General features: G+C 32.0%; 1 protein-coding gene across 4 annotated transcripts in view; it reads right to left on the bottom strand.

Annotated features, from left to right (window-relative positions):
• Nucleotides 1-5,042, bottom strand: part of LOC105042729 (uncharacterized) — a 33,630-nt gene extending 28,588 nt beyond the window's left edge. For all 4 annotated transcript variants that reach the window (XR_002164424.3, XR_002164425.2, XR_012141029.1 and 1 more), the window contains exons 1-2: nucleotides 4,805-5,042; nucleotides 1,470-1,516 (exon numbers count right to left, since the gene is read on the bottom strand). Coding sequence is in view for 1 of the 4 variants with exons in the window: in XM_010920029.2 (XP_010918331.1) it covers nucleotides 1,470-1,516; nucleotides 4,805-5,006 (249 nt within the window). In the remaining 3 variants the exon portion in view is untranslated. The remainder of the gene's footprint in view (nucleotides 1-1,469; nucleotides 1,517-4,804) is intronic.
• Between the last annotated feature and the right edge of the window lie 9,646 nt (nucleotides 5,043-14,688).

Raw genomic sequence — 14,688 nt, 5'->3', positions numbered from 1 at the left:
ATATTACATGCAACATACTCGACCTTCTCTACTACTTGCCTTCACCTACATTATGATAGTTCCAAAATTGTCTTTCCAAAAAACCACCCCCATTGCCACTCCCCTTTCTCCCACTTAGCCACATCCACCAACTTATTCTCAACAAAATCCTAAACTTGAAGCACCTCATGCCCAAACTCATTTACCTTTTGCTTTAAAACTTAACCCATTTTTCACATTATAACTTTTGCAATCCCTATTATTCTTTTAAGATCGCATTTGTTTCAATTGACCAAATATCTTAAGTAACCAAAAAGGGTACAAAGATTTTTCTATAAAAAAGGTGATGATTATGCTAGATACTGCTGAACAGCAAGTGTGTTTTTGCTATCTAAAGGCAAAATATGTTTGCTGCCACATTGCTAACATATAACCAAATCTATGGTCAACAGGGTCCCAACCATGGTTCTTAGTGTTACTATTCCAAACAGTAATACTTGGAATGATGATGATCTTTTCTTCAGATTGTTAAAGGATCTTACATCATAAAACATAAAAGATATTAATCAGTTCAGAACCTCCATCACCCGTGCAAATTCTTATTTTAACCGAGGTAGCACGTAGTAGAATAATTCTGACCCTTGACCAGATATGAATCTTGGATTAATCTCATGCATTGGACCATATCTAAAGTAAAGTGCAGTATTATCAATTTCATATGCATCTGACGCAAATTCTTTTGCAAGGTTCAACCTCCTTTCTGCCTCTTTGCTCCTCACTTTCTTATTTATTAATTGCAAGAGCATGGTCCATTCTCTGTTCATTTCAAAAACATAATGCCTTGATAGCAAGAAAAAAGATTCAAGCAATATAATCTCATTGGCTTTTGTAAGAAACATGATGTGAACAATAGAAAATGTTCTTGCCAAATATCTGCATCTTAAGCATGAGAAAGTTTACTATATTTGAATTAAATTCAGGACATGAGAGGATTTATTTGTTATACTTGGTTATCAATTGATAGGGTTCACAAACATTAGTTGAGTACATGTTACAAAAGGATATCCCTGATAATAAACTAAATGCATTAGAAATCTCTATAGATTGGTGAGCTAAAAACTACTTCACATGACATTAATAGATTCAATGGTTCAAACAAAGGATGAATGTAACAGCAGTCACGCTACCAGGGAGCCTTTGTATAGGCAATCTGATTCAAAATTAAAATATCATGAACTTCATATATTTTGGTAGTAGCTTTATTTTGTAAACACAAAACATCCCTTTAACTTTTCAGCAGATTTTGCTCTAACTGTAGAATTAAACCTTTCATCAATAAATGCTAGTGATCACAAAATATTATAAATCAGTTATCAATTTGGGCACTTTGCTTATTTTCTGCATGTATAGCATACCATCACTGATCCATTGTACAACAAGCATATGCACTAATCTAATGCATGAAAGAGGTAAGGAGTTTTAGTTATAACCTCTTCAAGAAGGGAGATAGCTTCCTTTGTTGCACTTTTCTCACGTTCTAGAAAGAAAAGAAATAGATTATCTTCTTAAAATACTAAGCAGAAGAAAAGTGATAATAAACAATAGAATAATTTGTTCATCAAAAGGGGCCCATAACTCAGGGAGATTAAAATAAGAAAAGCATGCAAGCATATTAAAAGCCAAAAATCCCAAAGGATAAATAAGAGTTTGCAATACATATTTGCAGGCACATATCTACGAAAAAAAGAACATCTTAATTTTACATGTATGAAAATGGAGAGAAAGCATGAGTTCAACATCCAATAAAGACATACTATGACTTATGAAATTGATTTTTTCCTATGAGAACAATTAACCCACAAATTCTATTGGTGTCATTCTACACAACATTAATCCTCAGTTCTACAACCTCCCATTGCCCAGCTTTTAGCAATCCCAAAATCTAGCAACAAGATTCTTTCAGCAGTGAACTAATAACTTATTCCCAAACCTCACAAATTACTCTTAAAGTTTTACCTAAATTTTTTTCTTTAGATTTACATGACTTAATGTGACCAACTAAAAATTAATTTTAAAACTTTTGTGAGTTTTAAAAATAATTCAAGATATTTGCAAAATATAAGAAAGTTTCCAAATTTTCTAGTCTTTGCTAAATTATTAATCAAAATACTGTTATTTTACTAAATCATGTTCTTTCATAGTTTTCCTCCACTATAACAACACCAAAAACCTGTATGATCATATTACTAAACTCAAGAACTAGCATGACACAACAAGAACCACATCACAAGTACAATCAATCTAGAACTCCCATGAGAAGCTGCAACATAGAAATTGATGATTTCATAACTCCTCTTTGTTCACAAAAATGCATCCAAGAGGAAGCAGCCACCCTCAATTTCAAAGTTTGGCATAAATTGTTCATCTTCCCTATACAAGCAATTCACAAGCTAGTCCAAAGGTGATCATCTCCCTTGTGATAGCAATACATACCAAAACTCTAACCTTTAAATCAGACGTTGGCATTAAAAGAATATCTCAAGGCCGAGAATCATCCATTTTCCAAAACAAAATTTGTCATTTATCTTGCATATCTCAATGTGCTTATTTGTAAATTCAACGATTTTACTCCTAATCATTTTGACCAGATTAATTCATAAACTTCGATTATCAAAGTTACATTGCCTCTCTATTCATAATAGTTTGCAATCATAGCATCATTCCACATCATTGTCAAATAGACAAGGATACAATGATCATCAGGAGGCCCTTTATGCTTACACTAGGCATAGAAAGAAATGTCCACAGCCCTAATCACAGCAGACTGACAACAGGTGCATCTTCAGCATTTCTAGAGTTTGATGGATCACACAATTCTCTAGATTTTCTAAAAAAGGCAGCCCACGAGGCTCCCACCTACCAAGATTCGTTTAAGTAACCTGAGTTCCTGATTATAATGAATATATTGGTTGAGCATTTTGCAAATTTAATAAATTAGCACATGGCAGCACCTTAACTCTTTGATGGAAGAAAGTCACAAAAGCAGATATTCAAATCTTGTTCAATGGCTGAGATAGTTTCTCAGGGAGCAAAAAGGAAATTATATGAAAAGGGGGAGAAACAGAAAGGCCAGCCACTTTATGGAAGATAATCTCCCATTAAGGATTTTTCAAGGAAGACAATGCCTGATGTCAAATCAAGATTCCCACCTTTTGCACAAGGAAAAAAAAAATCAGCCCTTCCACTTTTGTCCTTTCTTCATTCCTCCTACTTAATGTGTTTTCCCTTGTAGAATTATGGAAAGACTCAAAAATCTGAAAAGGTGTAAATTCATGCAACTGATAAAGAAATACATGTCTTCGTGCTAACATAACTTTTACAAGTGATTTGAGACCATTGAATTCCTCTCAAAATAAATCCACAATAGGGGCAATAACAGATTGGGTCATGTTAAGTTCAAGTTGTGTCAGGCTCTGGCATCAAGTCAAAGAGATCTTGACCTGAACACAAGCTTGACCAGCAAGTGGATCAGACAAGACTGACGCAAACTAGTTGAAGGGTCAAAAAAATTAACTTCTTTTTCCCCAAAGATGATTGAGGATTGAACAACTTGAATGGGAAAGAGTTGGTAAAGCTTATTGATGCAGTCAATGTGCAACCCAATGATAGGGCATCCCAATGGTCAAGTGGCAGTAATTATGGTCCATCCGATTAGTGAGGCTCCAACCAAGTATTCCATGGAGGGGCATGGTTGCTCCCAGGTGTGTTGAATGTGCTGTGATGGCCGGGCAGCAATGGCCAACAGCCACTGGATGATTAGGTGCAAGAGGTCTCCCAATGCCGAACAGATAACGCGGGAAGAAAAAGGATTGGAGGAAGAAAAATGAGAGGATAGGGAGAGGAGAGGAGTAGTTGAGGATACCAAGGATGAGGGGGATGGCAAGAAACAATAGGAGAGTTTAGAATACTGAAGATGAGTAGAAGGGGTTGGAGAAACAGGAGATGAGGATAGATGACATTGATGTGTTTAGGAGAGGATGACCAGAGAGTGGCAGCTCTTTAGTATAATAATTAAACTTAAGGCTTGTTCCCGTTTATCTCAGAGGTGAGAGATCTAATGCACTAAATTTACATGAAAGCCATATATCTATGATCATATTTTAAGCCATATTTTAAGAAAAGGCCAACATTACTCAATCTTAACCAAATCTATCCCCTAAAAATAGATATGCTTGACAGCTCTGGGTCATAAACCTCAATCCTGCTCTCCAACTTGGCTAATGATCTTGTATGAGCCCAAAAAAACTGAATAGGCTTGACCAAACATGACAAGAAAATCAAAAGTAATTCTAGATGTCATGTTTGGCCAACAAAACCCAGAGTTTATCGACAAAGTCTTGGTGGAGAATGTCATTAGATCAACATAAGTAGTCATGTGATTGTACAGGCAGAGAGTGCAACTCAAGAGAAAATATATTATGATTGTCGTCTATGTATCTCCATTCATCATCTTCCTATATCTTTCATTTTTAATATGACCGGAAGTCTTGGTTTCGAATTTTTGTTATTTTAGATGACTATGGATAACCAACTCACTACCACAGCAGCATAATTAAACTACACTGAGCTCTACAGTCCAACGAACATTCCATTAAAAAACAAAAAAAAACCCAGTTCATGTAAATAAGTAGAAAATACAAAATTTCCGAATTCAAACAATCATAGTAATGTAGAATAATCCATGGGCAGAAACGAGATCTCCTTAGCATTTCATCCATAGATTTCCAGACGATAATCGAGAGAGAGATAAAGAGGGAGGTTTAACTGATGGGGCAGGTGATGAGAAACCCGGAATGGGAGCTCTCGAGAAGCGCAGAGGGGGCCGCGTAGTCGTAGCGGGGGAGGCTGATCACCGCCGAGTGCTGCTCCCATGGCGTCAGGCCCTCTCCCTTCTCTCTATGCCCTTTATCGTCCTCCTCCTCCTCCTTTAATGGACATAAGCCTCGTTGTTCCTTCTCTTCCGCCATTGCCCCCTCGTACTTCTTCAAGCGTAAAACCCTAGAGGGGCAAGACCATCCCCTGTTTATTATTATTATTATTATTATTATTATTATTATTATTATTATTATTATTATTATTATTATTATTATTATTATTATTATTATTATTTTAAGGAAAACATCCATGGTTATTGGTTTATATTCTATCATGTGCAATACACGTGCTTCCCCCAAAAGAATTTCCTTTTTTTTTTCTTATCTATTGTGAATTTTTGCATTGATGCCTTCCAATTTCCAAATATATTTGTTTACTTATTTATCGTTCACTAAAAAAAATTATGTAAATCTTAATTTTTCATTTTGATCTTAAATATTATTAAATTATAAAATTTGTTGCACAGTTAGGAGCATTTCTTTTGGGTATGCATGGTAAATCCTTTGCGATCTTAATAAAAAATATAAAATATTAATGGTACAAAAAAGAGCTGCATCAAAGGTAAGAGATATCCAATAACAAGTAAAAAAAAAAATGAATTATCAAATTTGCCGATCCATCAACATATTGATATCATTTAAAAATAAATCTTTAAATATGAATGGTGAAAGGAGAGAAGAATTATTCCAATACTACAGAGGCAAGGATGATCTATTGCATCTCATCCTATATTATAAGAGTAAATGATTGTCTTTTAGTTAAGACCCTTGTTGCTCCTAAGTAGTTCGCAATAATTAGGATTCCCTCCTAAGCTCCACAAAGCTCTATAGAAGAGTTTTGGACAAGGACTCTATGCTCTCTTATAGTAAATCCTACACCCCCTTCATAGTCCTAAATCGAACCATCAAAATTCACCTTGATGAAGCCTAATTGAGGGGTCCATCAAACAAGAATGTAAAGAGGATGTATCGAAGTGAAGAGGGGGAACAAAATTAGAAATAAAATTTTAGGGATCGCACCAAGTGTTTAGTGAATTTTCAATGTCAACAAGATTGAGAGAGAGAACATTATAGAGAGGTGCAAAACTAAGATTTTTTATTGGAGACCGAATATATTATTGAAAATTAAAAGAAATAACAAATTTTGTAGATAAGAAAGAAATATTTAAGCTGTGCTCAATATTCTTCAGTATAATAAAAAAAGTCATTTATAAGAAACTATATACTAAAGGTTTCAGCAATTTTCTTCTCTGTATATATAATCAAACACTTAAGAGATATATCCATTTTATTTCAACGACTTGTTTTTGTGTAGTCATGATTAACAATGCATGCTTTGTAGTTAATGTTGAAATTGGAAGAGTCAGTATAAGTCTATATAAAGGATATATGAGTGAGTAAATCTCTAATTCTTTTGACTTTATTGATCCATGATCGAATTCACTAATAGATGATACTTTTTTCAATTCTAAATATTATGACACATTATGTTCAGTGTTATAATGAAAATCTTTGATGAATTTTTTCTTACTTAGTGAAGTCTTTAGGATAAAGATTTTTCTGCCAATCTATAAATATCATCAATTTAAACATTCTGTAACCATCTATAGGATCAAAAGCCAAGTTCAGATAAGAAGTTCCATTGTGTTTTTCTACTAAATTTATTATTTAATTATAGCAATCATCGGTCAACTATAGTAGCAACTATATCTAGTTGAAAATGATTCTTTAGAGTGACTTGATCTTGTTGACTCTATATCTAATCTTGACTAATAGTGTAGTGAACATTTATACTAGGAATAGGAGTATAAATGGATTGAGTCAGATCAAGTTACGAGTGAACCCGACCCAACATGGTTCTTTGATCAGGTCCTGATGTTGGATCTAGACCTAACCTAATAGAAGATCGAGTCAAGTCAGATCGGCTCCACAACCAAAATTTTTGGCCCAATGGGTCATTCGAGTCCGATCGGATCCATATGTAATCTAGTCCCAACTTGAAGAATTCAAATCCGAATCAGTCTTAGTTAGGTCTGGATCAAATGTAGCTAACAATATTTTAATTACCATGAAGTGAACCACTATTAATCTCACAAAATAGATAATCAACAATATTACTTTCAAAATAAATTAGGATATAAAAATAATTTTAAATCTATCTTTATGTTAAAATTATTTCTCATATAAGTTTTAAATCACAATCTAGAAGCTCAATGATTTTAAATCCTAATGATAATCAACTTTCGGTTGGATCGAGGCATAGAGTAGAAGATTTAGAATTGATCAGAAATCATATGGGTCGGATCAGGTTAGAATTCAATAAATCCAAATCCGATCTAGAAAATAGAATGGATCCAATTTAGAACCCAACCTAGCCTCATGGATCCTTTAAAGTGAGTCAGATAAGATTTAAGTAAGTCGAGCCATGAGTCAACCTAATCCATTTGCAACCTTAATCAGGAATGTCTACGGCATGCTTCTTGTAGAAAGAACCTTTTCATATAAAGAAGTCCAATAATTTTCTCTCAACTCAAATATTTTTTAATTATAAAGACCAAGTTTATACCACTAAAAATATCTTGAGATTGATGCTTAAGGGTTGGTAATGATTACTAGTGATGCTCATGATTTCTCTCATGAGATGTAATATGAAAACAAATTCAAAAGAGGTTTTTCAATCAAAGGCAGCATCTACATCCTCTCTTTGCATCTATCTTGATCTATCATTAATGATATTCTTCAAAACAATACAAGTTGCATTGAACATGTTCAATAAAATATGATTGAATTAAAATGTGAAGCATACTATGCAACTTCTACTCATGATAAGGTACCAATCTGGCTTAGCCATTTGCCAGCCTCAATTTCATCAATTGCACAGATACATGCAATTTCAATAGCTTGAGCAACTTATAAGTCTTCATTCATTTACAAGAAGCATCAATTCTAATTGTGACTATAGAAAATTCTGAACATGATGAACAAGGATGACTTCTCTAGATATTGCAATTAGTGTAAGTTCGAGTTAATATCTAGACAACGTATATAATAAGCATAGGGACATTTGCTCAAAAATAGAGCTTGCAATCCATTCCACAAGCATACGGACATTCGCTCAAAAGCAGAGCTTGCAATCCTTTATATTCACCTTTGTGTTACTAGCACCATCATATCCTTTCTCAAAGATAAGATTATAGCAAGAATGTAGATATTAGAGTTTTTTATGGTTAATGATATAGTTTCTCAAACATAAATAAGACTGATAATTTACTCATGTACAAAACCATCTTTGTCAATAAAACTCAAAGCAAGAGCCATTTGCTCTCTTTTAAACTCATCCTAAGCTTCATCAACAATAATACAAAATTTTGGATTATCAATTTTCTCATGGATTGCATTTGCATTCTTTTTGAGAAGACATGCAAAATTTACTTTCATTTTTTTGAAGATGTACATTTTGTATTTCTAGGAGCACTATTTAGAATAACTTCATTGACCTCCTCATTATAAGGTGCCAAAAGTTTTATCATCTCAATGAAATTATAATGATTCTTTGAACATGACGTCTCATAACCCTCTCATGTGCAAGTAATGCAACCTATTCTTTGTGATTTGGATGAAATTTTTTTTTGAATTACCTCTTCAATATTCTGAGATTACTTCGATAACAACAACCTTACGTAAAATATTTAGCTAAAAAGTATTATTTGGATTTCTTGGTATATATACACATCCAAGATCTACCCAATGAATAGCTGATATATGACTGAATAAATGCCTATACAGATCCTCACATACTCCCCCTATTTAAGGCCTAGCATTTTTGTTAGACTAAGGGCCAAATTTATTCAAATCTAATCACAAGTACCATAAAAAGTCTAATTACATGCATTATAATCAGCTTGTGATTAACCTAAATAGATCCATGTTTTAGTGTTTCCTAGTTCACATATGTCTTAGGCTAGGTCTATTTTAATACCATGCATAACAACTTAGGATATTATCTAAAAAGATTAGTCGAAAGATATTATTTAGGTTTCTTAGCCCCATATGATAAGATATAGCAAGTGTGTTGTCGATGTGGGACTGAAAACATACTTTTATAAATCCTCACAACTTCATCAAATGTTTGCAAGCTTTTTCAAAAGTATCATATGGACTATAAGGATCTTTCCATAGTTAACCTTCTTCCAAATTTTAAAGTTCTTGAACAACATGCAACTAATTTAGGACACATAGTTGGATTGTTATTGAAAAGGCAATATAGCAGGCAAAAGGCTATACCTTAGAAAGAGAATATTCCATCCATCTTGAGAATAGTTTAAATCATGAAGACTAGAGTTGATGAGGATGGTTTACTAGCTTAAAAAGTAGATATTCTGGCAATATGTATTGATATGATCTAAATTTGATGTAAGCTTGTTATTTTTCATCTCTTTGATCAGGAGGATAATCCAAAATAAAGTGATGTAATACTAGGTCATATTCTAAAAAATCTATTGAAATCCAAAGATTCATCTTTTGAAGGTTCCAAACGAGTGGTATCATTTGTAGAAATACTATACTCTTAGGAAATTATCTCAACTATGGTAGATCCAATTCTTGAAGACTTGGTGATGGATATTTTGAGTTAAAGCAACAAGATCAATACTATAGCAATTTGTTGATCTCTATAATAGCAATAATTATTCATGATAATAAAATTTATCATAAAAAATAATTTTATCAAAAATATTTTTAATGTTTAAAAAATATTACAATGCTTATCACAAATATTGTGTTGCTAAAGGTATACGATGACAAAACAGGTATTTACTGACTAAATATATACCTATAATGATGAAAATATATCCATCACTAAAGGTAAAATATTTGTGAATATATTTTGTTGTCACAAAAAATAAATAATTTCATCATGATATAATATATTTTTCATCATCAAATATTAATATTGAGCAATGTAAATGAACTCATCACCAAGGATGTTATTTTTTTATGATAATATTATTCATCATTAAAAATAAAAAAAATTCATCAATAAAGAATAGATCTTCATCATCAAATGATTTATTGATGCATCATGTGTAAAGCTTATATGATGAAATGGCTTAGATTTGGGAACAAAAATATTTCATCTTCGAAACTTATGACAGGTCAAATTCTATCACCTAATGTCGCATCATAGATGAACAAATTTTATCTTTGCATTTTTGACAAATGTAGGGTCATAAAAGTATTTATCATTGAATATAATGGTTATGACAAGTCAAATTTTATCACCAAAAGTGTGGCATCTTTGACAAAAATATGGTGATGAAAATATTTTACCATAAATATAAAGACACTTTTGAGATGAATCAAACTTTTTCATCAAATATTAAATTTTTGGACAAACAAATTTCATCACCAAAATATTGCATTTGTGATAAACATAATTTCATCATCAATTTGGTATAATTTTTTTTGAAAAAAATCCCACATGACTAATTTTTTCTATAAATATAATTGACAATATAACCAATACAATTCACAATATCTCATCCACCATTAAGATATCAATTTTAAAAATATAAAATATTTCAAAAATTATTCATCATCCATATGTGTCAAGGTCATAGCATTCATAATAATCCTAATTACTATCATGCATAAATAAGAAAATAATGTTCCATACAAAATATCCTATGCATATAAATAAAAGTAAAAAAGATAACACTTTGAGTCATAATTACAAGAAGCCCCACAATCATTATAATGTAACAAGCATAATTATCCTCATCATCAAAAAGGAGTTAGCAGTCCATACTAGAGGAGTTAGACAAAGAATATATTAGTATACCTTAATTACCAAAGGGAGAATGGTGAATTTACTATTAGATAATGGTTTAAAATTAGTATATTACCTGAGTCTTATGATGAACTAGGAGGGGCACTTGAAGAGAATGCATGAGTAGCCATAGTGTTAAAAAATCTATCACATGGCTTTTCGTGATACATGTAGAAATTTTAAAAATTAAAATATAATGAAAAAAATTTTAAAAATTATTTTTCACATCGTTCTAGAACAATCATACAATATAATATTTCACTATTATGCCAGGACAATCTTATATCAGAATGATGTTAAAATTAATTTTTAATTAGATTTAATCTAATCTAGCATGCATAAAGATTATATCTCAACATAAAATCAGAAATTATTATATATACAAGATTAAGATTTACATAGAAATAAAAATTTGATTTTTATCTTTGTGCATGTAGATCTTCATCGCGATCTGATGATCTATGGATATCTTCAAGGTCTATTGAAGCTGCGATCTAATGATCTATGGATGTCTTTAAGATTTGTTAAAGATGTACATGTGTCTGACCTCTACAGATATCCATCCAAGATTGATCTGATCAGGATATTTCGATCTCACCGGGGTACTAGCTCTCTTACAAAAATCGCTCTTTGAACTATCAAATCTTTTCTTTCTTTTGATTCTCTTCTCAAAAAAATTAAAGAGATCTATAGGAGGAGTAAGAAATCAAATCTAATCTGATTTCTTTGTCCTTTTTCTCTTTTCAAGAGAAAGAAAAAGATCTAGAAAAGGAGATAAGAGATCAAATCTCTTTTCTTTTCTTTCGTCCAGCTTTTGGATTGAATTTAGAGAAGAAGGAGAGGAAGATTCATCCAACTCTTGGACCAAAGGTGGAGAAAAGCAAGGCATCCATCCCATGGATGTCAAGAAGAAAACTATAGGAAGGGAGAGGCATCCAACTTTTGGAGCACCCCCTTCTCTTTTCTTTCTTTTGTGTGCCATCTTAAAACTTACACACACCCTTCTCTTTGTGCATGAACCAACTTCACACCAATCTGATTTCCCTCTTCATTGTTTCCTTATGCACGCCCTCCTTTATTTTCTTCATTAATCTCATGTTGAGATTGAATTAGGAGGTGCTGATCTTATCTCCCTTTTAAATCCTAATCCAACTCAAACTCCTTTAGGGTTTTAGGTAGAGTCCATGGGAACTTGGACTCTTGGAGATAAGCCACGCCTCATCTCATGAGGTGCCACCCCCTTTTGTGCGCTCCACTTCCATGCCAAAATATGAAAATCCATGGTAAAACTCTTTAGGCATGAGTCTGATATGAGGCACCATCTTAAAGGAGAGAGTCCTTCTGTTAGTAAAACATCTTTTATAGATAAGATCCCAATCTAATTAGATTTCACAATAAGTCAACAATTGATCTAGTCTAAATCCTTTAGACCAATGAAACCCAATCTGATTCAAAATCAGACCAAGTCTAATCAAATTAAGTCTGAATTTAATTTGATTAGGACTCAACCCTATTATTTGATCAAATCAAATAATCTAGTAACAATTATAAATAAGTCCTCCTATAACTCACTAACTCTTAGCAAGTCCTCCATGTAACTTTTATAAATTAGTCTAATCATCAATCATATTGATAATTAAATTCTTTTATGATTTGAAATCATGATTCAACTATCCGATCAATCAAGATCTCTTTTGTGTGTGATTCTATAGGTTCTATTCTATCTGATAGTGAGATATATTTTGATCTTCATCAAAATATAATTGAAACTTCTTTCAATGGATTGGAATAATTTCAACTCACTAATTGAGAATTATTAACCATCAAAATAATTTTTTATGATCTCACAATCCACCAGTGACACCTAATAGCATGTAGTAGCAACCCAACAGAACACAAAGAATTAATCTCTAAATATAGTTACCATGTAATACATCTCTTCTATCATGAGTCCTGATAAGATGGAGGTTATAAAAAATTCATCAAACTCTATCATCTGTCATATGTAAAATTTATTTGACTTGAGTTCTTATGTAAAAATTATGAAAATATTTTTTCATCATTCACTCTGCTCTGGTCAAGATCTTTTGAACTCAGTCTCATAAATCACAAAAGATTACTCATTATCTATCAAAATTGATAGATCCCATCTAGGTGCACATCGTACTCCTATAACGAACCTACTGTAGCCAATCTGTATCGTAAGGATTCGAATGGCTAGGAACTAAATATATATACGGTTAAACTGTAGCAATCTAATTGTGAATAATCGAGACACTATAAGTCAAAAAATTAGTACACCACTACAGTATTGAAAAAGTCACTAATGAGTGAGTAGACATCCAAGTGACTTTTCGTGTTGGTTACGCTCGATACTTTTATTTTCTAATAAATATCTACACTCTCACTTCAGTGTCCCCACACTGTAGACTCGAGACTCGTCTATCCAAAGAGAAACGATCTGTACACCAATCTAACTAGATCAATCATCATCTCCATGATGATCCATCGATTGAAAATAATTTAAAAATTAACTACCAATGACACATACCTTAAATTTTTAATTCTTGAGAGTATGTGTCATTATCTTATTAATTTTTTAGATAATTTATGGACATATATACTATATGAATGAAAATTAACTATTCTAATTAATTGGAACAAGTACGAAATTATGTCTCAGAAAGAACTAATGTATCAGTGTGATTGACTTTCAGGATATACATCTAATACATAGATACAAACATATGATCATACTTATCTAAGCAAGCTAATATAGTGGTCATCTACGTCGAGAAATTCTCTAGTAGGGATGGTTAAGTTTGTATCTTATCCTATATATACATTCTTCATTTTTCTATCAATGTTCAATAATATTCCAATATATACACATATGTTTCCTTCTTAATATGCATAACATCAAGATTATATCATAGCTTGAGATTTTCCTAATAAGGCAGTTCAAAAGATTGCTTTTTTTTAATCTAACTTTTCAATTGCTTATTTTTCTTTCTATTGTTCATTTGCTTTCTATGTTTTATATTTTTAAGATTATCCAATTATTTTATAATATAATCCTCGATAATATCTTAAGTTCTTACTAATATTTTGATTTTTCATTAAGTTTGTTATCTTTTTGTCAACTGTGATTGTGCTGTAGGGATCAATAATGGCCCATGTAATATATCTTACTTGAAAACTTGCATAAAAATATTTCCTCATTGCAAATAAAGTATATTATATAGCCTTTACAGCTCTATCCAAAAAAATAGCATACGATTAGAAGGTCATTTATGGTCCATAAAACTAACGCATCATCTAAATTCTTCATTCAATTGAAACATCATACATCGGCACACAATTCTCTCATAGCTTTTTCAATTCATCTATCATGGTCGCATATACACATCAATGTCCTTCCAAGGTACCTTAAGTCCAAATGTGAGCAATAATATCATGAAGCAAGGCTTCACATATTACTAAGATGAGAAATTATATTGCAGATTACCAGCCATATGAAATAAGAGTTGCTCATGTTGTCAAAGGGGTTGAAAACTTCTATTGCTAGGCCAAGCTTCACATTACAAGGGTCCTAGCAAACCACTCATGCTCTTTATCAAATTCCTTACAAGCTTTATAATTTACTAAATGTCTCATTAAAATCTCATCAACATAATGCTTTTTTTCATGCCATCTTATATCTATAGTAGTTTTTCTTGATATAAAAATCCTTAAAACCTAGATTTCAATGAAAAGCACTATGGAATGTTATAAGAAATTTGCTTTTACTTTTCGTCATTAAGTTTTCACCTAGAATTGCCACATTTTAGATACTATTTTCTATCTCGAAACTCTTTCCAATATAATGCACAATCATATTTATAAACATGAGCTCCACTCTAAGGTCTAGCAAGATTTTTTTTCCTTCATAATGTGACTTTAGAAGAT

This window comes from Elaeis guineensis, chromosome 4, assembly GCF_000442705.2.
Source record: "Elaeis guineensis isolate ETL-2024a chromosome 4, EG11, whole genome shotgun sequence".
NCBI lineage: Eukaryota > Viridiplantae > Streptophyta > Magnoliopsida > Arecales > Arecaceae > Elaeis > Elaeis guineensis.
The sequence above is the reverse complement of the archived record's forward strand: the minus strand, read 5'-3'. Positions and strand labels throughout refer to the sequence as shown.